The 27,415-nt window shown below is 38.6% G+C and overlaps 1 protein-coding gene across 2 annotated transcripts; it reads right to left on the bottom strand.

Moving 5' to 3' along the window:
- On the bottom strand, positions 1-27,306 carry Mmut (methylmalonyl-Coenzyme A mutase). Of its 2 annotated transcripts, NM_008650.3 has the most exons (13): positions 27,212-27,306; positions 24,529-24,947; positions 23,109-23,476; positions 20,518-20,675; positions 18,013-18,184; positions 14,721-14,969; positions 10,125-10,236; positions 9,097-9,212; positions 6,774-6,889; positions 5,653-5,784; positions 3,514-3,661; positions 3,122-3,289; positions 2-1,423 (listed from the first exon to the last, which is right to left on the bottom strand). In NM_008650.3, exons 2-13 carry the CDS (start codon positions 24,905-24,907, stop codon positions 1,295-1,297), a joined length of 2,247 nt encoding a protein of 748 aa, NP_032676.2. In that variant the 5' UTR covers positions 24,908-24,947; positions 27,212-27,306; the 3' UTR covers positions 2-1,294. The 2 variants fall into 2 exon arrangements, with proteins under 2 accessions (XP_017172780.1, NP_032676.2); XM_017317291.2 differs by lacking the exons at positions 23,109-23,476; positions 24,529-24,947; positions 27,212-27,306 and adding an exon at positions 21,992-22,977 and having other exon boundaries at positions 1-1,423.
- Between the last annotated feature and the right edge of the window lie 109 nt (positions 27,307-27,415).

Raw genomic sequence — 27,415 nt, 5'->3', positions numbered from 1 at the left:
TCGTATTTATCAAATATATATTTCTTTATAAGTAGTACATAAGATAACACAATAAATATATTGTTGTCCTTGACGTCAAACTGCTCATCTTTAAAATAGAAAACAATAATCATGATGCCCTCCTAAGAGTCATGGTCTAAAAATTAAACTATAGTATAGTTTATTAATTTTACAGCATTATATGATTTTCCCTCCCCAATATTATTTGATCTATAATGTAGAAAGTTACAAAAGAATCCTTGTTGCTCACCTCACCTTCGCTGAATACATTAGGTTAACACAGAGTGAGTCTCTTCCTTCAATGAGTGAAGTAACATCACACTACAAGAGTTCTTCAGACTATTTTTTTATTTTTATAACTTATATTAATAAGAAAGTGTATACAGATCAGCGTGTTTCTAGATCTGAAAATTCATTTACTTTATGTAATAGATTTAGACTGTCATTATAGCAAATGCATCTGTCCATCAACATTCATTTAAGAGAGCGTCACACACATCTTTTCCAGAGTTTTGAACCTGACATTAACAATATCATTCCCATGTGAGGAGCTGACACAATCCTGGAAGGCCTATCTACCATGTCCCCTATTCCATTGTACAGGGGGTGATAAACACTACTTTTATTGAAGCAATAGTAGGTCTGGCTGAGGATCCATCCATAAATACCCTCCACTATTTCTTGTAAGATAAATGTCATTATTTTATTAAATTAACACAGGAACTTGAGTTTCTAGTACACAAATCAACACTAAATTGAAGGAAGAATCGGTTAAATTTTAAAATTTTATTTAATTTTTAAGTTTAATAATTTGCAGGACATGGAGGCACATACCTTTAATCCCTGTACTAGGAAGGCAGAGGCAGGTGGATCTCTGTGAGTTTGAGGCCAGACTGTTCTACAGAGTTAGTTGCAAGACAACCAGTGCTACATAGTAAGACCCCATGTCAAAGGATAAAACAAAACAAAAGTTCAATTATTTATAAGAATTGTAAGCTATTTCTAAATAGTATACCATTTTAATTTTCTAGAATAATATACTTAAAACATATTTGGTATAAATGATTTTCAGAGGTTTTTTTTTTTTTTTTGAACTCAGATTCTTTAAATATGTGTATTGGCATGACTGCACATTTATAGTTAGAATCTTTTAATGTGAGGTTTCCAAAGCAAGCATTCTAAGAGCTGCTGGGATTACCTGACGAAACGGATTTACCACTACCTTCTTCGGTCATAACTAAAGATCCAGATGTTACACAGACTGCTGCTTCAGTCATAACTAAAGATCCAGATGTTACACAGACTGCTGCTTCTCTGCCAAACACTTCTCAATATCATCAAGCACTTGGACAGCAGCTCTTGGAATCCGGGTTCCAGGACCAAAGACGTTGGAAACACCAACTTCATACAGAAATTCATAATCCTGTTAAACAAATTTGCTTAACTCAAATAAACATTATTTCAGCTTCGAAGAAATATTTTATACATAGGTGCATGCATGTGTGACAGTGTATATGTGTGTGTTGTCTCTGTGTGTGTGTATACATGTATGTGTGTGTGTTCATGCATACACCTTTTCCTTTCTTCACCAACGCCAAAAGCTTTCTTAGCTGGAACACTGTATGTGGAGCTGAAACAAACATCTTCCTTGACTGAAGCAGCTAAACACCAGCAGCACTGTGCTCAGACTGTAAAAGGAATTATATATTCTAGCTAGTGCATAAAAAAGATATACAGGCCTGGTATTTTACTTACTTTTCTTACAAGCTGTAAGCCTGGATCAGGCAGGTTTGGGAGCTATTCCAAACTTACATCTCAGCCATAGGTCCCTTGTTACTTGATGTTTCTTCTGGTTGTGTGCTCATGGTCCATCTCTTCTCATGGCAGCCTTCTCCTCCCTTTGTGTCCTCTTTCCTTCTCTGTAGTCTCTCCTGAGATCCCTCACTCAATCCTCAAGTCCTACCTTTCTCTTTTCCCAGTTTTCAAATGATCAAAATTAGACAATAAATTACCAATGACATGAATTGTCCACCAAGTACCCCTTCCTACCTTTGTAATAGTCTTATAATGCTAAGAATTTTGCAATAGCATTTAACATAAACTCCTGAACCTATGTCCTTCTTCTCTGAATTTCTAAGAATAGAGATAATGTCCAAACATCTTTGTATCCCCAGCACTGAACCTATAAGCACTGAAAACACATCACTGACTGAGACAGCAAGTTCTATATGTTTTAAGAGCTTATAAGAATGACTGAAGCATTCAGTAACAATCATCTCCAAGTTGAGAACAGGTTGACAGGCTATCTTCTTTTCTTTTCTTAATAATGTGGTGTTCCATGGCATTATCCTTACATCTGAGTTATGAACTTGGAATTGTGGTACTCAGCTGGCAGGGTTGTGGAGTACTCTGAAATTCTGATACCCAAAACATCCTCAGAAACATGTTTATGTTATCTGCCTGTTTGCCTGCCTACTGCCCCCTTTCTGCCTCTCTCTCTCTCTCTCTCTCTCTCTCTCTCTCTCTCTGTCTCTCTCTCTGTTTCTCTCTCTGTCTCTCTCTGTCTCTCTGTCTCTCTCTCTCTCTCTGTCTCTCTCACTGTGTGTGTGTGTGTGTGTGTGTGTGTGTGTGTGTGTGTGTGTGTCTGTGTTAGCTCCATGTTATCTATAATCTCATAGTCTAATACATATGTATCATGGTGGGTGGGGTATGTGTATTGTTTTACATAGCAATTTCCTCTGAATTACTGAAAACTTCCTTAAAGGAAGAGGCTGAAGGGTTCCTGAGACTCAGAAAAAAAAACAAAATCCGTATGACTGGGATGCCTGAAATTTGCCAGATTCCCAAGGACCGCACTCCAAGGCTACAGAAGCGGTGAGCAACTGCTGGAGGATGCTGACTGACAGAGCTCTGAAGCGGGCAATGTTCTGACCTACTGAGCCGCCTAAGAACTCCAGTCTTAACCAGTGTGGACTGTGCTTTTTGATGGTGTGCTTTTGAGTCATCCTTGAGCCTGTAAGTAACCCTTCACTTGAACTCCTGTTAATCAAAACTCGTGTGTGAGTATGTACGTGCGTGTACATGTATGCATGTGCAGGAGAGTACAGAGAAGGAAAAATACCTGTGGTGGAATCACGCCCCCACACATGACAAGGATATCTGGCCGCCCCAGGGCGGTGAGTTCTTTGATAAGCTCAGGAACGAGGGTTTTATGACCAGCAGCAAGTGTGCTGACACCCACAGCATGGACATCTGCATCCACAGCTTGCTGCGCCACTTCACGGGGAGTCTGAGCACACAGAAAGCAGAGAGAGATCTGGTTATTACAAGGTAAGGGTGAAGCAAGTCCTATTGCAAAGCACTATGCTACTTCTGCTGACATCCCAGGATTCTTACTGACTGTCTCTTATTTTGTCATCTTAAGATTTTGAGTAGTATTGAAGCTACTGACACAATGAACATCAATCCTGCACATCACCTTGGCTATTATTTACTTTTCTAAATATGACATACCTGAAAAAGAGGGCCTATGTCCACATCAAAACCAAGATCAGCAAATCCTGTAGCAATGACCTTGGCTCCCCTGTCATGGCCATCTTGTCCCATTTTTGCCACAAGAAGACGAGGTCTGCGACCTTCACGTTCCATGAATTTATTAACTCTGGGAACATTTTAAAAGGCAATAATAACAGTTAAATTATTAACTATCCAAATATAAGATGTAAAAACTGCAAATTATGCACATAAATCTTTCAAGAAGACCCACTTATGTGCATCTCACTAGTGACTTTACTTCATAGGAAAAATGTCATTCAAGCCTTGAGTATGGATGGCTTCTGTTTAGAGCCACATTTCAAAGATGGCACAGACTGTGAGCCCATAGCCTCAAGAACAGATAAATCCCCAAACCCATATGGCCTACCAAAAGGGCAAACACCTGACTGATATACAGCAGGCAATGGAATCAAGGCAAAAATAGTCTTTCTTCCAAAAAGAAAAGGTTTGGACTGGAGAGTCCACTGCCAAGTTCTACAACCATCAAAGGCCAACACCAATGGTTGTCAAAGTGTTCTATAAAATGTAAAGGGAAAGAAATACTACCACACTCATTCTGTGAAGCCAGTACTAGCATCTAATATGGCCCATCGTGATGACACATACTCAGAATGTGTGTCTGTATAAAATGACAAATTATATCAACCACAACAAAACAGTACATCAATTTTTGTTTCTTAAAAAAGTTTCTTTTGATGGCTTTTATCTTGGCTAGCTAACATTTACATAGTGTATAAATGTTAATGCAGTTTTTAGAAGACCTCATGTTACACAAGATGAAAACACCAATCACTCAGAAGCCACTTTTACACTCAAGAAACAAATCAGACTGCAGCTTCACATCGAGCAATAGTCCTCTCTATCAACCAGTGAAAATGGACTTGACTCTTTGCACAGGTAGCAGACGGGTGTTTGTAGGGGTTTACTTTTCAAATGGGAAAAATAAGTTTTAGCTATTCAAACAAGTGAACCATGTGAAGACAGTTATGAAAACATGAAAGTCTATAGCCTTTATTATAGTCTATAAACACGGTTGCAAGTTCTCCACTTGGAGGATCTGAAGCACTATTAGGATTAGTTATACAAACAAGTGTTTGGAATGAAACCGCCAAATGATGACTATGTTGCAAGGTAGAAATTATATTCATTTTACCAAATAAATACTAGGTTTAATATTTAATTTAATTCTAATTGGCCCATATTTACTATATTTCATAATTATATGTAACCCATCATAGTCATAAATTATTAAGTGACCAAGACGTCTTCAGAGAAACACATCATGAGGTGGTTTTGTCAATGTCTAAACATTATACAATATACACAAGCTTAGCGGCAAAGCCTATTACAAATCTAGGCTCTGTGATGTGTATGTGTGTGTGTGTGTGTGTGTGTGTGTGTGTGTAGGCTATAGCTTTTTATTCCTACAAGTGTTGAAAATTAAATAAAATTCAAGAAAAAATGGTGCAATTGAGATACAGTATGCAGAAAGCATGTGGGCTGTTTACTGACTGCATACTATTTTGTTGTACACAGTTTTAACCATTAGAGAGAATACATTTTAAAATAAAAATTAAAAGTACAGCAAATGCATTGTTTGTTATCACTCATTACTATGTAGTGTACATGCTGGTAAGTGTATAACTGTGTAAGTATATAACTGGCAAAGCACAGGTGTACAGCAGCATCACCATAAACACATGACTGTGACCATGGCTCCAGCATCACTAGGTGCAATACCAGCGGGAGGCAGGAATAAACACCATTATAATCCTGTGAGATTTTCACTGTGTATCCAATCTATAGTTTGTCAAAATATCAAAGTTTCACATACTGGCACAGGATTGTATATTTACATTAGTTATGAATAAGTTATATAACAGATTTTACAAATAGATTAATCATCTATTATATATCAGCTATATAATATACATATTTAATTTAATAATTATTAGTTTTATAAGAATAACAGATTAGTAAAAAAAAAGTCAGCTAGTGTATTTCACAAGTAACAGGAACACTGAGCCATCAGCAGGCCCAAGGGAACTGTATTAAAATGAAGATGAGACCCCAAGCTCACTAACGCTCACACAGTACCTCTTGATGGCAGATGTGATCTCTTTACTTTCTCCAAACTCCTGCCGATATGCTCCACTCACCATACGATCATTAGCTTTATGCTCACCAAATACTTTTTTCAAGGCATCCGTGATTTCTCCAACTGTACATCTACAATATTAAAAAGAGGTGCTAATAAGAGCACTAATTTATAATAAATAGCTACATGTTTAGCTACTTGTGTTACAATATATTTACAATAAATAGCTACATCTTTAGCTCAATACTCAACACAAGTAGAGTATTTTGTGAATAAATCAAAATAGGCTGTATAAACCTCAAGAATGTTTATGAGATACTATGAAATCATCTTTCCTGAGAATACGTATATGAAAGTGGTTCTTGGTGCAATTCTGCATTGTAATCCCTTTATAAAATCTGTCAACCAACATAAAGACTAAATGACCCAAAAGTTACCAGTACATAAGTATCTGAAGTCAGCTCAACAATAGCCCATTTATCAATACAACCCGGCAGAGCAGAACGACCACTGACAGTTTCTGATGAGCAATAAACCTTTCAGTGTGCTTCACCCAGGGATGGGGTGGACTCAAGACTGTGTAGATTGCAGAAGAAAGCAACATGAAATAGGCTCAGACACCAAGAGAAAGTAAGCAACTAAACACCACTTTTATAGGCACTCTCTGGCCATCCCTTCTCCGTTACCCTTCTCTCCTTTTTCCTCTTACAACTTCAGACTTATTTAGCAACACCAGAGAAAGGATTAGGACAGGGGTTGTTTATATTCTTCTGGATGCTTCATGATTAGTGCCTCAAAAGCAAGCACATGTCAATAACTCTTCCTCCTCTCCTTCAGAGACTATGGCAAGGTTGTACACACAACCTTTATGATATAATTGAGAATATGTCAGATCTCAGCCTAAAAGATCTGAGCTGCAGTCAAATTACACAACTACCAATCTCTGTCAGAGTGAACACATTGCAAGTTGACAAAAACTAGTAACAAGTTTCTAGTGTTTCCATTACTTTCTTTTGGACTCAAGAGTATGCAGAAGCAATGGTTTCCTTCAGTACACTGTGAAAAATTAAATGGATCAAACTTTCATTTTCTAGAAACCTCCCAGCTCCCACATGCTTACCTTGCACGAGCTGCATCCACTGCCAGAGCCAGAATATTGCCATCTCCACTGGCAGCACACTGGGTAAGTGCACTGAGACACTGCTCAGCCAAAGCTTGATCCCTGCTGGATTTAATCTTAGAAAGAAAAGAAGAACAGCAACAGTTTTATCCAAAAGGACATAAGTGGGTACCAAAAGATTAAACTCTGACACATATTTTATTGACCATCATGTTCTGTGATCCTGAACTCAAAAGGGGAAATAAATGAAATATGATAATATTCAACTGAAGAAGTATATTCATTTATCTAACACATTTACTCAGGAGTCTGTAAAATAATTCTGATTTAGCACAAAGTCAATAAATCCGAAGCAAGCATAGCAATAACTTTCCTACCTGTTACTCAAGCTTTTCTGAAGCAAAAACCCAATGAAACCAGGTGGTGCTTTGGGGTACAATGCCAAGGAACCTCACAAATAACAGTGGAAGGCCAGACCATAGCTTACAGATTTTAACTATACCAAAAGTGTCCTTTAGATAACTGACAATATTCTGGGTATCATACATATTGCTTTTTTTTTTAATTTAAATAAAAGTCCAAGAGACTGAGTCACAGACAGAAAGACGGAGAAAGAAAAAGATAATAGAAAGTGTTAGCCTTTTTTCTAGGCTCCACCCAACAGTTAGGCCCAGCTTACTATAAAAGGGGCTGTTTGGCTCCTCCTCACTCTCTTATTCTCTCTGTATATTTCTCTCTTTTTTCCCCTTTCTCTCTCTCTCTCTGCCTCTCTCTCTGTCTCTCTCTCTTTCCCTCTCTCCCTCTCTTCCCTTTCCCCCTCTCTCTCCACATGTTCCTGGCCAGCCTCTTCTCTTTCTCCCTCTCCCTTACCTACTCCCTCTCTCTGTCTCTACTCAACAACCCTTCCATGTCCATAAATAAACTCTATTCTATACCATACAGTCCTATGACTGGTACCTCAGGAGGAAGAAATATGTCAACACGGGCCCACCAAGGTACCCCTCCTACCTTCACCATACTTGTCTCTATCAAACATATCCTGGCTCTGCTTTCATATAATTATGTCTTATAATTTCAGAATGAAATTAATATAAAACAGAAGCATGGTGCCCACCAAGATGAACATAAAGCGCACACTCCATCAAATGCAGACAGCTCCCTAGACACTGTAGCTTACAAAGGTGATAGCAAACAGATAATTTGAAAACTCCAGAAGAAAATGAATCTTGGTATAGTGGAACAGGACAATGAGAGCCCAACTCAAACACTGACCCTAAGCCACACTGTGTTCTTATGTTGTGACTTCAGCACTAGTCTTAAAGAGACCTAAGTGAGTCATGACTGACCAATTATTTACTTCAAACAAGTTTCCCAATTCTTACCTTAAAAAATAAAAGAGAGTGAGAACTCAGCTATTAAAAAGAATGAATTTATGAAATTCCTAGCCAAATGGATGGACCTGGAGGGCATCATCCTGAGTGAGGTAACACATTCACAAAGGAACTCACACAATATGTACTCACTGATAAGTGGATATTAGCCCAAAACCTAAGATACCCAAGATATAAGATACAATTTCCTAAACACATGAAACTCAAGAAAAATGAAGACTGAAGTGTGAACACTATGCCCCTCCTTAGAAGTGGGAACAAAACACCCTTGGAAGGAGTTACAGAGACAAAGTTTGGAGCTGAGATAAAAGGATGGACCATGTAGACACTAGCATATCCGGGGATCCATCCCATAATCAGCTTCCAAATGCTGACACCATTGCATACACTAGCAAGATTATGCTGAAAGGACCCTGATATAGCTGTCTCTTGTCAGAGTATGCCTGGGCCTAGCAAACATAGAAGTGGATGCTCACAGTCGGCTATTGGATGGATCACATGGCCCCCAATGAAGGAGCTAGAGAAAGTACCAAAGAAGCTAAAGGGATCTGCAACTCTATAGGTGGAACAACATTATGAACTAACCAGTACCCCGGAGCTCTTGACTCTAGCTGCATATGCATCAAAAGATGGCCTAGTCGGCCATCACTGGAAAGAGAGGCCCATTGGACACGCAAACTTTATATGCCCCAGTACAGGGGAACGCCAGGGCCATAAAAGGGGAGTGGGTGGGTAGGGGAGAGGGGGTGGGTGGCTATGGGGGACTTTTGGTATAGCATTGCAAATGTAAATGAGCGAAATACCTAATAAAAAATGGAAAAAAAAAAAGAGTGAGAAATAACATTGATCTCATGTGGATGTTATTGACATTATGCAGAACAATGTAAGAACTCAAACCCACGGCATACTTAGGAAACAATCGCCATCAATACCTTCTTGAGTTTTTCAATCTGCTTCTTACGCACTGAAGTGTTGTCAATGGCCAGGACCTCCACAGAGTCTTCTTTTTCCAACTGATACTTATTTACTCCAACAATTACCTCAGAACCTGTTGATTTCCCAAAGGAAAATAACAAGTACATTTGCTCATAAATGATCCCCGATTGAGAATGCTCTTCTTATCACATATTTTTAAAGAGTTATCTTAACTCATAATGAATTTCAACATAATTCGGAAACTGCATCCTGTGATACAGAGAACAGTTACACTGTTCTGTGAAGGATGCTCTACAAGGAAGGTCTTTGCTTCTCTCCTGGCTACATACTATCTCAGTTCCTCACACAAGAAACCAAGTCACTTTCCAGCACAGATTTAGAAAGCAAAGTAAATAGCAATAGCCAATAGCTTTCCAGAATTTTTAAGTTTTTCTTACGGACAGTTGTTAAACCCTATCCATAATAAATCAGTAGTATTATGAACATACTTTCTCTCCTTAAAAAGAAACTCCCTGCCTACATCCTCACTCCCTCCCCAGCCTTAGCATCGTCAGTAATGACTGTCTGTTTACTTGTACATTTCTTCTTTGATTCCAAAGAAATCTCTCTACCCCCAAGAGTTCATGTCTATCCTAGTCACAGTTGTATGCCCAGCCACAGAGGACGCCTCAAACAGAGCATACCAAAAAGTACCCCTCGAGTCAGTGAGTGAAGTCCCCCATGGAGAGCACAATGACTGTCAAGCACACCATCCTTAATACTGCCATTGGCAATATCCACTCATATATTCATGTCTGTATTATAAGTACATATATGCTTACATGGGTGCTTGCAAGAATGCAAAGACATAAAATATAGACATATGGATATAGTCAGATATGCAGATATAAGGAATATTTTACTGAAGGTATAGTTTTCCATTGTTTCACATAAAAATGTATTTGTACCAATTGTACACAGTAACCATAGACAAAAGCCCTCCTGAATTATTGAATTTCATATATGTTTTTCTATTCTCTCTTACCAGAATCTATTCTAGCTTGTCTTCGGGCAGCACATTCTTCAATGCGAAGTTTAGGGATTCCTTCAGCTACAGCTTTGGCCATTCCACCCATTTCTTCAACTTCATATATCAACTGAGGAAAAAAAAAAACTGTACTGGCTGCTTTTGTGCATCACCTTGATACAAGCTGAAGTTATCACAGAGAAAGGAAAAGCCTCCATGAGATCCAGCTGTAAGGCATTTTCTCAATTAGTGATCAAGGGAGGAAGGCCCATTGTGGGTGATGTCATCCCTGGGATGGTAGTCTTGGGTTCTATAAGAAAGCAAGCTGAGCAAGGCAGAGGAAACAAACCAGTAAGCACCACCCCTCCATGACCTCTGTATCAGCTCCTGCTCTCTACTCTGCATGAGTTCTAGTCCTGACTTCCTTTGGTGATGAACAGCAGTGTGGAAGTGTAAGCTGAATAAACCCTTTCCTCCCCAACTTGCTTCTTGATCATGATGTTTGTGCAGGAACAGAAACCCTAAGACAAATTGGTACCAGAAGTGGGGTATTCCTGTGAAAACCTGACCATGTTTTAGGAAGGATTGTGGAAGGACTTTGAAACTTTGAGCTAAAAGAGCCATTAGGATATTAAGAGCTCTATGGGATGTTCTGTAAGAGCTTAGAAGATAATGTTGAGAACAGTGCAGAAGATGAAGGCCTGGCTTGTGAAATTTGAGAGGGAAGATTAAAGACTCTTATCAGGGCTGTTGCTATTTTGTTTGTGAAAATTCTGTGATTTTGGTTAGCTACGGCTGAAGAATCAGCTGTGATGAACAAGAAGCCAGAACTACTAAATCAAAACCTTTGCATTACTGGGACTATTGATGCTGGTTAGCTGGAGCTAAGAAATTAGTGGCGATTAAGAGACCAGCATCATTGAAGTGAAATCTTCTGGGAAGTGTTTTCTGAGAGCACAAAGAGGCTCTGTTCCAGAGGTAGCCAAGGTTGTACCTTGTGCTGTGGCTGAACTTTGTAATGTGTAAGAGTCACACAGTGGTACTGGTTTTGAAAGCATGAAGGGGTCATGAAGAGCAGCTGAGGCTTGGCACTGTGAAAGGCCATGGGGCCATTGGTGAAGGTGCAGCCTCAGTTGCAATTTATGGCCAAGGACTGAAGGGGTCATGCAAAGAAGTTAAGGCTTGGCACCATGAAGAGAGTCTATGAGAGGCTGTTGGTGATGCCTAGTTGCAGTGTTTTCGAGATGCCAGTACCATGAGATGACCCCCCTAGAACAGCAGCAGCAATGGAGAACAGGCAGCTGGAGCCTAGAAGACAAGGTGTGTGCTACAAAAGGCAGGGCTGGAGAAATGACCCAAGCCCGTAGAGGAGCCCAGAAGATCGTGAGTGGATCTCAGACATTGGACGGTTGGAGCTTGATTTTGCTTTTGATTGTGACTGTGCCCGGATATTTTTCCCTCTTAAAGGAAGAAAGTATTTTAGTGGAGTTCACAGCTAAGAGACTTTGAAATGCAAAAAGACTTTGGATTTTAAAAGAGATTAGGTATTTTAAAGGGATTGAAATTTTAATATGTAAGAATTTGCAAAGACTGTGGTACTTTTAAAGCTATTGAGATGTTGGGTATGAATCAGAAAGTAAGGATTGAGGCTTAATAGTGATGTGTTTGTGTGGCAAGTTGACAAGGAGTCAATTGTACTGGCTGGTTTTGTGTGTCAACTTAACACAAGCTGGAGTTATCACATAGAAAGGAGCTTCAGTTGAGGAAATGCCTCCATGAGATCCAACTGTAAGGCATTTTCTCAATTAGTGATCAAGGTGGGAGGGCCTAACCCATTGTGGGTGGTACCATCTCTGGGCTGGTAGTCTTGGATTTTGTAAGAAAGCAGGCTGAACAAGCCAGGGGAAGCAAGCCAGTAAGCAACACCCCTCCATGGCATCTGTATCAGCTCCTGCTCTCTACCCTGTCTGAGTTCCAGTCCTGACTTCCTTTGGTGATGAACAGCAATGTGAATGTGTAAGCTGAATAAGCCCTTTCCTCTCTAAACTTGCATTTTGGTCATGAAGTTTGTGCAGGAATGGAAACCCTGACTAAGACAGAAACCAAAAGAGGAAAAAGGACAAAAAGAAAACTAAGAGGTAAAAGCATTCAATTTAGCCCTGGATGTAATATATCCCCTAACATTCAAATTACTAGCTAAATGCTAATACTTTATAAGACAATAAGACAAAAGAAATATGTACAATTTATCTAATTAAAGCTATCTAAAAAAGACAAAAAAAAAAAACCCTCTAAAATATATTGTGGAAAACCTGAAACTTCTCAGTCACGCCTTGTAGGAAAGGCTAATAATAGCTCCAATTCTCTAGCCTTTACTTTTGGTTACACGAATAAGAAGTAATATTACATATGGTTATATATGAGATGGAAGAGAATCATCAAAACCCCAGTACAATATAGTAAAAATGTGCATACAAGATGTGTGTCAAGACACAAGTCAGCCGGGCAGTGGTGGCTTACACCTTTAATCCCAGCACTTGGGAGGCAGAGGCAGGCGGATTTCTGAGTTCAAGGTCAAACTGGTCTACAGAGTGAGTTCCAGGACAGCCAGGGCTACACAGAGAAACCCTGTCTCAATTAAAAAAAAAAAAAGAAGAAGAAGACACAAGTCAGTAGAGAGCCTGATGCTTTCAAAAAGGTCTGGACTAAAACAGCTTCAAATTTCTGATCACAAATATTAGAAGCAAGAATAAGAACTTAGAATGAAAAGCACACTAATATTAATAAATTTGCTCATAATAGAAATAATTCCAAACTAAGTCTGCTGCAGTTTATCAAGTGCATGGGTTTATAAAGTTGACTGGAGTTCTGGAGGGGGAATGACAGAAGATTAAGGAAGACAGACATGTACAGGCATAAGCAAAGCTGGGACTGGGTGGACCCTAAGCTTCCTGATGCAGAGCGATGTGGCAGCTATGAGCAATGGCCATGCAGCTCAGTGCTTTCATTATTTTTAGCACAGGAGGAGGGATTAGCTAGTCTGCACACTAGGTCTACATAAGGCAGCAGCCTCAGGCTGCAGACATCCCAGGAAAAGGAAGCTGCTGTTGCTGTCCTTGCACACACTGTGTATATTTCCTGTGGACTAAAGGAACACTGTGTCAATTCCCTGCTCTGAGTCACTGACGTCCTTGACATGGCTGAGCTCAGGATTTTATCGATGCTAATCAAGGATAAGAACAGAATGGAGAAACTGGCAAACATGTAAAGCTACAAATGACTCATCTCCTAGTAAGCTTCTTCAAGAAGTGCTTTGCGACTAACATAGAGATATACAACTGGTCAGTGCTTACAGACTAAGAGACTGGAGCACTCACTCCACACAAAACAGGACATTCATATCACATCCCTTCCCCCAAGGCTCAAGTGAACATTGCGGAAGGGGGGAGGTGGAAAGACTCTAAGAGTCAGAGAAGGTAGGTGTCTGAGAAAAAACAGTTGAGCAGTCAAGATCTCATTTTAGAGAGGGAAACAGGTTGTAGAGTTCCATCTCTATCTTAGGAGCTCTTGGCAGTTGGTGTCTACTACGAGTGGGGGAGACCATTTTCTCTAGGGAAGACAGTTCTGACAGTAGATGATCTCACATTCATACAGAGAGGCAGCACAAAATGAACTGGGTTTTTTGGGGGGTTGTTTGTTTGTTTGTTTGTTTTTTAAGATAAAGCACATAAAGTTAGGAGGAAAAGTGAATGCAGGAGGAATTAGCAGAAAAAATAGGGGGTGGGTATGACCCAAATACATTACAGGCATATATGAATATTAAATAATTTTTACAAAAGAAGTGCTTGGAAAAACAGGTATGACATTCATACTTTATATTCCACAAATCTCAGCAGACCTAGAGAGAAGTTCAAATCACACAAGAACATGAGAATAGTAAAGGAGGGAAGAAGCTGATGTAATTAAATTGGTAAGAAGGAGAAAGACAAGGTATTAATTGGCTGAAATACCAAATATTATTTAACCAGGAAAGCAACAGTGTCTAAAGTTTGTGTCTAATGCATAAAGCCAACAGAATTACAAGAGATACTATATGTGTCACTTAAAATACACAGATGATTAAAAAAAAACTGTGTCATGTAGTCCAACAAACAGAAAAATAAGAAATGGAAGTCAACAGAGCGCTACCTCTGTGTGTGTATGTCTGTGTGTGTGTCCATGTGTGTGTCTCTGCCTGTGTGCCTGTGTTTGTGTATGTATGTGTCAGTGTGCATCTGTGTCTGCACCTGTTCATCTATCTCTGTGTGTGTCTGTGTCTATGTACGTGGACATGCGTCTGTTTGTGTATGTGTGCTGCCTATATGTGTCTGTCTGTCTGTGTCTGTGCATCTATTTAAGCATATGCACTTTATAGTCGCTATCTTTTAATCCTGCAGAAAATACAATCATAGAAACAGAAATATATTTTTAAATTGTTTCAGTAATGAAAACTATAAAGTCAAACATAAATTTCCCTATTCTCATATACATTTTATAAGTTTATATAAATCTAAAAATGGCTGTTTGTAGATTAAAAGATTATAAAAAGCAAAGTTATAAGGAGGAGAATCTGACCTTCAGAGCAGCCTCATAAACGTCATTTGTGAGCGACTCCATCATGTACGACCCTCCCCAAGGATCCGCCACTTTGGGGATCCCAGATTCTTCCTGAATGATGATCTGTGTGTTCCGAGCAATCCGGGCACTTTTCACAGTGGGCAAACCCAGCGCTTCATCAAAAGAGTTCGTATGCAAAGACTGGGTTCCTCCAAACACAGCTGCCATGGCTTCGATTGCAGTGCGGACAATGTTATTGTAAGGATCCTAAAACATTTGACCAAAAATCCAAAGCAAAGTAAGAAAAACGTTCACAGGCAACAGAGTAATAAGACACACTATAATTAAGCAACAACTATATAACCTACACCAATTTCGAAAGCACTTTGGGGGTGGATTGAACATCAGACATCAGAGTAGCAAATAAACTCTGCCAAATTAGTCAGCAAGCTATAAAAGAATTAAGAGCCAAAAAGTCTACTCCAGGTTTGGGCATAAAAACATTATCTCAAATAGTCCAAAATATCAAACACATTTACACTATTTAAATACTGTTCATAATCGTATAAGGAAGTATAGGTTTTCTTATATTACCAGAACATTTTTTCCTAATTTACTATCTCCTAATTATTTTATATACTTCAGAGTATGTCCTTAATGGATGTGTACAAAGTAAGCACTTAATAAGTGACCAATTAAACTGCTTAAGTGTAAACCCTTAAGTAGGAAATTGGGTTCAACTTCATTATTATATTCCTCTGATGTCAGCCAGTTACTCAATTTCTATAGACTTCAGCTTTAACTGTAAAGATCAACACATTAAGATATAAGTACAGACATTCCTTCCAACCTTAGAATCTCTATTTCTCTAATCATAAAGAACATGTTCATTGTTATTCAATGTTAAAAGTTGAAAAGACATGTAACTTAAAAATCAAAGTGAACATATAAAATAAGTTGATATAGAAGCAAAGCTATCACTACACAATTTTAATGGAATCAAATTACACTATCCAAATGATAATAGCCTTTGAATACCTGTTTTTATTCTTGCTTGAAACAAAACTGTTTGTGTATTTGTGTGTGTGTGTGTGTGTGTGTGTGTATATATATATATTTAGATAAAATGAAAATTTAAATATGTAGTTTATACAAAAATATATGTCTTAAAATTATTTAAAAGTATTAATTTAATCTTGCTTTTATTTCTTCTTCAACAGCAAATAATTTCCTACTATATTAGCAGAGCACATAATCTCAAGAACTGAAAACTGAGATTTCATGTAATTAAAAACCTTCTGTCTAACAAAGCAAAAAAAATCGCTAAAAAGACTTGCTTCAGAATGCATAAATTAAAAAACAAAAATCTATCAATGGGAAATTAATACCTAAGATACAAAAAGAACTGAGAAAATTAGTCCCCTTAGTCAAAAACCATTGAATCAACAAATGGGCTAATGAACTGGACAGCTCTCAAAATAAGAACTACAAATAGCAGATGAACATGAAGTGTTCCCAGCTTTAGCTATCTGGAAAGTGCATATTAAAACTGCTTTAAGATTATATTTCATAAGAAACCCAAACCAGCCTCCCCCCTCCCCCCCCCAAAAAAAAAACAACATTAGGCAGAGCTGGAAAATCCTGAGGATGAGGGGAGAAAGGATTGTAGAAGCCAGGGGGTCAGAGACACCACAAGAACACAGACCACAAAATCAACTAGCCAGGGCTCATAGGGACTCGGAGACTGAACTGACAATCAAGGAGTCTGACCTAGGTCCTCTTCATATATATTATGGTGTGTAGCTCGGTATTCTTGTGGAACTCCTAACAGTGGGCACAGGGACTATCTCTGACTCTTTTGCTTGTTTTAGAGGCCCTTATACTACTCCTACTGGATTGCATTACCCAGCCTTAATATGAGAGGAGGTGCCTAGTCTCACTGAAGTATGTTACCCCATGTTTGGTTGATGTCCCTGGGAGGCCTGCCCTTTTCTGAAGAGGTGTGGATCTGGGGAAAAAGGGAGGTGAGAGGGAGAGACTGGAAGGAGAGGAGGGAGGGGAAACTGCAGTCAGGATGTAATACATAAGAGAAGATTAAATTTTTAAAAAGGTCCCATTGCATCCTAGTCAGAATGGCTATCATCATGAACACAAATGATACAAGGTATGGAAGTACATGTCTGTAATCCCAGTATTCAGGAGGCAGAGTGAGGCAGGCAGAGCCAATCTAGTCTACATAATGAATTTCAGACCAACCAGAGCTATACAGTAAGACCTTGGATCAGAAGGGGGAAAAATTAAAAGATGAAAATAAAAAAGAAAGGCAAAATGTCAAAAAAAGAAAACAAATTATCACAAATGCTGGCAAAGATGTGAAGAGGAGCCACAGTCACTGCTGGTGGAAGTGCAAACTGTTGGAAATCAGTCACACATTCCCAAGAGTCCTTCAAGTAGACTACCATATGTTCCAGCTATAGTGCTCTGAGTATACACCCAAGGATTCCAAACCAACACAGCACAGGGACACACCCGTGCACCCAAATTTACTGATTCTCTAGTCACGATAGTTAGAAAATAAAATGGCCCTGGATCTCTATCAAAAGATGAAAACCGAATGCGGTACATGAATAAAACAGGCTCTTATGCAGCTATAAAGAAAGCGAAATCATGACAGGCAGGGAAATGCGTGTAACTGGAAATCATGTTCAGCAAAATAACCCAGAGTCAGGATAAATACCTATGTTTTCCTCCAATGCACAGACCCTAGATTTAAAACTAAATGTGTGTGTGTGTGTGTCTGTGTGTGTGTGTGTGTTTACAAGTGTGCTTGTATGTCACAAAACTAAAAGAGGGCCATGCATAAAAGCAAAGGAAGGTACTTTATAGTTCTTAAGTAACAGAGAGGATACATATGATAAAAATAAGAGTTGAACACGGACTATCTAGAAAAAGAAACCAGTGGGAAAAAGGAGTGGTGAAGTGGAGTGGACAGAAGAAAACAAAGTAGAATGCCAAACGTGTCTGAAGAGGACTTGAAACAGACCCATTACTTTGTATGCTAACCTAAAATAGTAGGAAAATAAGTCCTGATTTTGCCAGGCCTAAGCCAAGATAAGAAAGATTTTAGTGTTAACTACTAGAGGGAGCTAATTCTATTCAGTATGTGTGAACTCAGACTATTATGCTCCAAGATATTTATAACTCTCAGATATACACAAACAGGCTGTTGAAAACATTTCCTTGCAGTGCCTGTTGCCTAGAAGAAAATGTTCATTTCCATTATTCAAGTTCTCTATTTTTCCATCCATACCTGCTCAGTAAGTGACCACCCCGATGTCTGGCAGTGTGCTCTTAGAAGAAGAGATTTAGAGTTTTTAGGCTGGAACATTTTTTCTATTAAGTGAGCCCACAGTCTTCTCCCAGCTCGCATCTTGGCTATTTCCATGTAGAAGTTCATTCCAATTCCCCAGAAGAAAGACAACCTAAAAGGACAAAGTCCAGAACCTGCTGAAACTTAAAAACCAAGAAAAGAAACTAATTGTATCATGCACTAGAAAAACTACGTCCGGATTTCCATATCAAGCAACGTAATTTGAACTAAAAGCAATGCATATCTATATAAGTAACCGTAGGCTAACATAGGGATGGGTGTGAATGTTTGTTTCTGTTCAGAATTATTCACTTCACCAGTGATTTTCTTTAGGAAGGAATTTTCTCTTGGTGCTGAGTTAAAGACAGGTTCTTGGGCTGGGGATGTGGCGTTGGGGTTCTTACCCAATATGTCCCAGACACCAAACTCTACCCCTAGTAGCACTGAAATAAGCTCTTTTATTTTCCTGGTGCTAAGACTGAACCTGTGGCCTCACACTTGCTTAGACATAGGCTCCCACCACTCAGCTACATGTCCGGTTCAAGATCCATTTCTTTAAAAAACTAAAGTTGGGGTTGGAGAAATGGCTCAGCAGTTAAGAATACTGACTGTTCTCCCAGAGATCCTGAGTTCAATTCCCAGCAACCACATGGTGGCTCATAACCATCTGACACCCTTTTCCAGTGTGTCTAAAGAAAGCAAAGGTGTACTCATATGCATAAAATAAATAAAATTTTTTTAAAAAAAGTTGCAACACCAACTTTGCAACAAGGGGGTGGTGACAGAAAGAACACAATCACATGCCTGCTCTGTTTGTGTAGCACAGGGTTGCCTTTGTGTGTGTGTTTTGAGAACAGGGCTGAGCACTGAGTTTAGTCATTTTCTTCTCTAATTTGTCCTTAACCTCTCTATTATCTTTTATTTAACATTCTGTTGTAGATTAAACTGACTTACGTATTTAGAGTACTGGTTTGCCTTTAATGGCCAGAGGTTGTAAAATTTCAAATAAAACAAGTGAGCTTTAAGCCACGGAAGTTTAATGAAGCTCAGTGTGCTCCATAAGCTCTAAGGTCTTAGATCTGTGCTCATTGTCAACATCGGTGAAGACTGAAGAATTTTTCTGTATTTCAATAGATGTATCTAAGTTTTATCATGAGTTTGTATGAAAAATGAACAGTATCTTATAAAGAATAATATTTATCATAAAAACTTATAATAAAAGAAATATTTTACTTTCTACTTTAAAATGTTTTCACTAGAAAAAATGTAACATGTTTTTACATTTTGTGTGTGCGGGTATGTATGTAGAGGACAAAGGACAATGTAAGGTGTGCTTCTTGGATGTCATCAACCTTTATTTGCTTGTTTAATTTTGAGACTGATCTGTCCCTGATCCAGAACTCATATAGGAGCTGGGACAGCTGGGCAGTGAGCCTCAGGAACCTACCTCGGCTTCCTGAGCACTGGGGCTACAAGAACACCTCTAGCTTTGGAACTCGAGCTGTAGTGACCGAACTCAGAATCTCTGCAAGTAATTACCAACTGGGATATTTTCCCAGTCCTGTTTCACAATTTTTGAAGTCTCTTACTGTATAGCTTAAAAGAGGACAGGTAAGACCTTATATACCTTCAATCTATTTCAATACAACATGCCATGTAGCTTTAGTGAAACACTTATATAAATTCTGGAAGAAATAGACATTTAAAAGGAAAGCAAACTTTTAAAACATTCAGGAACAGTGTAGACCTTGAAGATCTACGTAATGTCCAGGAGTCACTGGGGCACATTTTGGAAGCCACTGTGACAAGATACAACGTCTTAGAATAAAGGAACCATCACTAGCGTTTTCTACATTTGAGTTGCCAACATGTAGGTGAGACTACCTTCAGGGACAAGCTCACCAAGGGACTGCTGATTGGAATGAAACCTAGACTGGTTTATGACCAATTTAAGTATTCCATAAACATCAATGGCATGTTTCTACATTTTCCATACAACTTTACTAACAATTCATTTTGAGACAAATAGTATTGTACATCCAAAAATATGTAGGTAAATATTATTTAAAAAATGGAATAGGTAATTTCCATATTTTCAAATGGAAATAATTAAAGTGACTTTATTTTATGTTTATATTTTAATATATCTTCTACGTATGCATAGTTGTACTCCATTAATCACTAGAAAGATGGCATTACTCCAATTAACAAAAAAGTACAGACAAATTAAATTCTGAATTTTGTGTGTGTGTGTGTGTGTGTGTGTGTGCTATAGATAAAACTGGCTTATTTTCTCTTTCTCACTTGGAAAAATATAACACACTCTAAATCTATCATGGTATTTATGTCAACAAATTTATTTTATCTGTATTTTACTCTACAGGCAGAAAGTGGTCCTATGCATGCTTTTAATGGAGAAAAGACAAATAAGTTTAATCTACTGACCTTGGTGCAAATTCATCAATTGTGAGTCCAGCCTGGAGTCCAGTTCTGCAGTACTCCAACCCATCTGCGATGGTATAGGCCAGTTCTAAAATGGCATCAGCTCCTGCTTCCTGCATATGGTACCCGCTAATCGAAATGGAATTAAATTTTGGCATGTGCTATTTAAAATAATAAAAACAACAAAGAATAAGATATGAAAAGGTTCTGTTAGACTCATTTTAAATGACGTTCAATTTCAGATATACTTGGTAGTTTATAATCTTAGCTGGAAAAAAAACTAGCGTTTGTTACATTGGATTCCCTCTCAAATTTCAATGATTGATCTATGAAGTATTTTCAAGATATTATGCTTGTTTTTCTCCAAACAACTACACCAGTTATCCCTTCACAAAGACCTTATAATTTTGCCTGATATGTTGAAGACACACAAATTTCATATTACTTAGAATATTTTCTTATTTGAATGAAGGTATCAAATCTGAACAAGTACACAGTGAACAAAATTGATTTGATATTAGTGTTATATTTTGAAGTAAAATAGGCCAAAATGCAAGCTTAAAAAATATCAAAGATTACCCAGCAGAGACTAATCACTCAAAAAAATTAGTTGCCATTGTTTATATATGGTATAACATAAATATACCACATTTATATGTACCTTGCATATATGCAAATATACATTCATATAATATATATAGTTCTGAATTTTATATTCTCTAGTATTCTACTTATAACCCAAATCTCTTTGAAAATGAGCTATAGCAAAATCAGAAGGGAGATAGATAGAATCATGTGGAATTGAAAAAAAAAAAAATGACTGTATATTTGGAGTTAACACACAAAATCCAGGACACTGGTGCTTTGCTGTGAAGAGGAATGTACTGATAGTCTTTTAAAATAATAGAAATACTAGCATAATATAATACTATTCAAACTTTAAAAGGAAGGAAATTCTAGTATGATATAAAGTGAACAAACACTGGGGATGTTGTATCAAATGTTATGGGCCTGCCCAAAAATGAAATACTGAATGATCCTACTCATATTAGCAATATGCAGTATTCAAATTTGCTAATGTTTATAGCAATACAATGATGGAATACAAGAGCAGGAAAGTGGAGCAGGATGGTGTTTTCTGTTGAATAGTTTTAGTTCTGCAAAATTAAGAGTAAAGGTAAATGATGGTAATGGTTGCATAGAAATGGAAATATGCCTCATGCCACTGAACACTTGTGGGTGGTTAACACAGAAATATCATGATATGTATATTTTTCCATAAAATATAAAGTTATCAGTATATAAGTGCTTAAAAAAGCATCATTTGATCAGAATCTGAAATTGGGATGTCGTCACTTACAGGAAAAAAACTATGTTAAAGCATTTCTGAACATTAGGATGTTTTACATGGTAAAAATCCATGAGGATAGAGAAGCATAGGGTGATGATAGTCTCCAGCCCAGTAACCAGTCTTCACCTTCCTCCTCTCAGAGCAAGTCCTAAGGTCAGAGGTCCATGGCACAAGTCCTACACTCCAGTCTGTTCTTACTACTGCGTCCACAGAGATAGGAGGACTTGGCTACGCTCCTCTGTAAGATCACTCTGACTCTCCCACATCTGGCCAGCCTTCCCTTCTTCCTTCCTTAACCATAAATGATACACCTAACAACAAAAGAGAAACAAGATAAAAGGAACCCGGAGTTCCGGAACCCGGAACTATGGAGCTCCACAGACACAAACCCCTTACAGCTGCCTTCTAACTTCACTTAAAACAAACAGAAGTGACTCCTACTTAGCTTAAGCTCCTGCTATTTATGTGCTTCTTCCATATCACCACGTGGAATCTTTACATATATCTTACAAACTCAAAATGTGATATAAATTCAGAGTTATATATAACACAAGTATACATATACAAGTCTATCTAGTACAATTCAACAGGGCAGATGTAAAACATGAATATACTGAGCAATGTACAAAAGCTCTGCACCAAATGAGGCGTGCAGAGAATGCGTGCAGGATTTCTGATCTAACTACATACAGAGGGTGAATAGGTTCAAGAAAAGCTTTGTTCAGAAGAGACTGTGTCTTTAGCATTAAGCAGTTTTAAGGGAGTAAAATGAGGAATAAAACATCCCCTAGCAAGGAGCAAAGTGTGAGCAGAGCAGAAACCATGCTCTGCTTGAAGGCAAATGTAAAGGGGATGCTGCTTCTGCGGCAGCCCAGGGAGCCTTCGTCTCCTGCTAATCTGTGCCTAATTGGGTGAAGGAGGTGGCAAACACATAAGCGGTCTGTTTCAATCCAGTTTGTAAAAGAAATGAACCTGACATTCTGATGCCCATTTGTCTTGATCCCAGTGTGTATCTTCACTCCATCTGAACTCTGAAGGGAACTAAGGGAGTTAGAATTCCCTGACTCTAATAATTATCAGACAACTAAATACCAACGAATAAAACAATAAGTCGAATATAGCCAACATGATAACAAGACACCTTGGTAATACAACTTATTCAGTTATGAAATTCAAGGTAACTTGTAGAACTGTGAAAATCCCTACAAATGACTACAGCAAGATCTGCAGAAAGCAAGCATACCTGTGCTGTGTATTGGAAAATGTCAGCAATAATTTTCATCGATGGCTCTGGGGGAAAAATATAAGTATTTCTGACCATAAACTCCTTTAGGATGTCATTCTGAATTGTGCCAGTGAGCTTCTCCTTCGGCACACCTTGCTCTTCCCCAGTTACTATAAATGTTGCCAGGACTGGGATGACAGCTCCGTTCATAGTCATGGAAACGGACATTTTTTCTAAAGGAATGCCATCAAATAGGATTTTGGTGTCTTCTACAGTGTCAATAGCAACTCCAGCCATTCCAACATCTCCACGAACTCTGGGGTTGTCTGAATCATAACCACGATGTGTTGCCAAGTCAAAGGCAACAGACAACCCCTGCTGACCAGCTACAGGATATAAAGAAAACCATGGGTTTGTTAGAGTCCCAGATAGCAGATGTATACTGTTATTACATGTCGTGCTCATGTGAAACTAATTTGAAAAATATTTGACTTTCTAGGAATCTGCACTTTGTAGGAGGCTAAGACACACAAACTGAGCTACTAAGTCTATGAACAATAATAAAAGCAACAGAATAGCACTTAGCTCAGACCTACACAAGGAGTTGTGGCTTGACCTCATGCATCAGATACTTTTTGGGGTTGCTTTTACTAAGTTTTTGTTGAGATATTTTCAAAATGCATAAAAACATCTAGCTAACCATATATACTTAATAAAACTTGGCATGTATATATGCTTTTGTTACTTTATATTTATTCTTTACTGTGGTCATAACATAATGCCAAGCCACTCAAATATTATTGAAATAGAATTTTAGAATGATGAGATTATTCTCATCACCCTAAAAAGGTTTTAATGGAAAAAGGAATGAAACCCCAGGCCTTCTGCACTCTAGGCAAGTGCACTACCACTCAGCTAAATATGCAGTCCTTGTGCAGTGTTCAAATAACTACAATGGTCTACATTAAACGTAAACTCAATCTCTCTGTAAGCAACATAAACTTAGAAATTCTAAAGTTTAGCATTCAGACAGTACTATTTCACCATACATTAGAAAGGAAATCATAGCTATAACTTTCTAATGAAGGACAGATTTCACTGTGTATATATATGTATATATCCTAGGACTGTGCTTGGCATGATTTAAGCTCTCCTCCCAATTTTTATGACACAAAAACGAATTAAACATTTCCTAAAGACAGACTGCTTCTATCTTTTCTTCATGCATCTTCATCTCGTTTCTTTTCTACAATGTATGTAGAAGTGTGACTTCTCTCTATTTTGCACGTTTTACTTTGGACTCATCTTTTTGACCACAGAGTTGAAAAGCATCCACTTGTTTCACAGCAAATTCAAGCACAAGATGAATGCCATATTTACAGAAATGAGTTTGTATCTCATGTCATCATAAGCATCATGTCTCCTATGAAAATCTTACCCTTAATATTGTCCTTATAGAATTTATTGCTTTCTTCCACAGTACTAAAGCCTGCATACTGACGGATGGTCCAGGGCCTATAGGTATACATGGTAGGATATGGTCCCCGTGTGAATGGCTTCACTCCTGGAAGTTCTTCGGGTAAGTCCAGAGTATCTGCCCTGGAATATAAGGGCTTTATAGAGATCCCTTCTGGGGTGTGCCATATAAGGTCCTCTGGGTTTTTGCCTTTCAGCTGCTTTTTGGCCAGTACAGCCCATTCTGGGTGAAGGGGTTGCTGCTGGTGTAGAAGGCGTTTCCATCTGGAAGCTGATGGAATGTTTAGCTGCTTCAGGTAATGGGGCGATAGCAAAAAAAGTTGATTCTTAGCTCTCAACATGGTGAAGCATGAATACTCCCAAAAGGAAATGAGAACGGTCCTAGAAAAATAAAGAGAACAATACACAAACATTTAAAAGTGTGAAGAAAAGTGAGAGCTTTCAATAAGTAGGGAACAAAAAGAAGGAATATTGTCCTGTTTCATTTTTCTTCCCTTTTCTGGTCGTGTGCCGGATATAACACTTACTCTTGTTCTTCTACCTACAGTCTCCTTACTTCATGGCCTCTTGGCTGGTCTTACTGACCAGTGTTAGCCCCCTGAAACCCATTCTATACTCATAAAATGCAAATCTGACTATACCATACTCTCTGCAAAATTTCTGCCAGGTTACATTTTTTTTTTGTTGTTTTTTGTTGGTTTTTTGTTTGTTTGTTTTGTTTTTCGAGACAGGGTTTCTCTGTGTAGCCCTGGCTGTCCTAGAACTCACTCTGTAGACCAGGCTGGCCTCGAACTCAGAAATTTGCCTGCCTCTGCCTCCCAAGTACTGGGATTAAAGGTGTGCGCCACCATGCCTGACTTTTTTTTTTTTTTACATTTTTTTTGAGGGGCTGGGTTACATTATGTGGTAGATTGGAACTTAATATTTCAATTAATTTGCATTCAAAACCCATTTATAGATTATCTAGCTTATAGTAGACTTTATATTGGTGTATGGAGAAAATACAGTATAAGACAAGCAGGCAACCAAAGTATCTATGATCTGGTCTCTGTAGCTGTCAAACTTATTTCTGTCTTGGCCAATTTTACATTTTCATGTACTAGAAATCCTAGAAAATCATAGTTCACTGCACTTGCCATTTACCCACACAGAAAGCAGCAAACTGCCTCAATTACTTGATACTTAAGTATCACACAACCTCAACATGTAGAGCCTTAAGATTTTGTAAAAAAGAAAAAAAGAAAATCAGATACAGATTTCTTTAATACAGCTGCCTAGCCAGGTGCTTTACACAGCATTGGACAGTGGGAGTTTAAAACTCTATTTTTCATATAATTTCTGACCTATCAACTTAGTGAAGCCTTGATGACTATTGAATACTTATTATGGATCACCAAACAAGCCGCATAAGCCACTCATCGCAATACTGTTCTAATTACTTTACAATGTAAACTTTCAAAACAGGAAACGTCTCAGATATGCTAGCCCCTTAAACTGGGTAACATCCATTCTGGGAAGGCTTCTATTGTGAGAGATAGAATAGGAATTCTCTGCTGTTTATTTGCATTAGAGAATCTGAAACATAAACATCCACAGTTAGAATACGTGTGTTACAATATAAACAAACGAATGAATTGAATGGAACTACTATATTCCATATTGAAACTTACTGGAGTATTCATTTATGACAGCACAGAAAAGAAAAAGGAAGCCTTTATTGGACATAAATTACATGATGTATTATGTCTGTGGAAACTAGCACTCTGTGCAATTACTGTTGTTGTGAGCTTTCTCTAAATATTTTGTAATTAATTTGAAAGTTATAGTAACACCTCAGAAGAGCTAGCCCCTCACACTGTTCAATATACATAGGTGGTGACTATACAAGGCAAGAAAATTAACAGCATAAAGGAACTGTTAGCCCAAAGCAACTGTTCTCAACCTGTGGGTCATAACTCCTTGGCAAACCTCCATCTTCAAAAATATTCAATTTACGATTCATAAAAGTGTCAAAATTACAGTTACAATGTAGCAACAAAAATAATTTTATGGTTGGGGGTCACCACTGTACTGAAGGGTCTTGGCATTAAGAGGGTTGAGAACGACTGGCCTAAAAAATAACTAAGCACAAAACTATGTTGGAAGAAAATCAGCAGGCGGTTGAAAATTACACGCATGTGTCACGCTCTCAATGGCAAAACGGAGAAGTTAGGCTATGTGTTTTGTTTTGTTTTTTAAATCAGGTTAGACGCGCCTTTCCTTTTCATCTTTTCCTTCTGTCACCTAACTTTCTGTCTTACTACCTCTAGCAAAAACACCCTAGAAACCACATGAGCTTGTGAACCTCTAACAAGTAACCTCTGCTCTGCGCGTGCGTGGGAAACCAGGGACGCACAGCGACAAGACTAGCACGCTGTTGAAAGGCATTTTGCAGCGGTGACCTCCGAATTCCACCAGCCTGGCGGGAAATGAGAACCCAGTCAGTCACCATCTATATTTCAGGAGCAAGCAGGGGCGGCTTCCTATCACAGAAAATCCGTGAAGAAGAAGGAAAGGACAGCAAGATAGATAGGTGGAGCAGATGAAGCCAATAAGAGAAGAATCCTGCAAGCCTGACGTGCTCCACAGCGCACGGGCTTACTCACAGTGTTTGGGGATCACCCGGACCAAGCCCGGACTTCAGAACCGAACCCAGACGCCGGGGTCACACCCGCTCGCCGCAGGAGCTCGGCAGCCAATCAAATCAGGGGGCGTAGCCAACACCGCCCTCGGATTAGCCAATCCAATCCGGACATTGCGGGCGCGCGTCTGATGACGTAAAGACATACGCTCCGCAGGCCGGCCTTCTC

Source organism: Mus musculus, chromosome 17 (genome assembly GCF_000001635.26).
Source record: "Mus musculus strain C57BL/6J chromosome 17, GRCm38.p6 C57BL/6J".
Classification (NCBI taxonomy): domain Eukaryota; kingdom Metazoa; phylum Chordata; class Mammalia; order Rodentia; family Muridae; genus Mus; species Mus musculus.
This window is presented reverse-complemented; position numbering and strand designations above follow the sequence as displayed.

Excerpts from the sequence above, each read along its gene's own strand:
- Mmut (NM_008650.3), bottom strand. The coding sequence starts at position 24,907 with ATGTTGAGAGCTAAGAATCAACTTTTTTTGCTATCGCCCCATTACCTG. Across the intron at positions 9,213-10,124 it reads ACAAGCTAGAATAGATTCTG|GTTCTGAGGTAATTGTTGGA; the intron begins GTAAGAGAGAAT and ends GGAAATCAACAG. Across the intron at positions 6,890-9,096 it reads AGATTGAAAAACTCAAGAAG|ATTAAATCCAGCAGGGATCA; the intron begins GTATTGATGGCG and ends TTTCTTTCTAAG.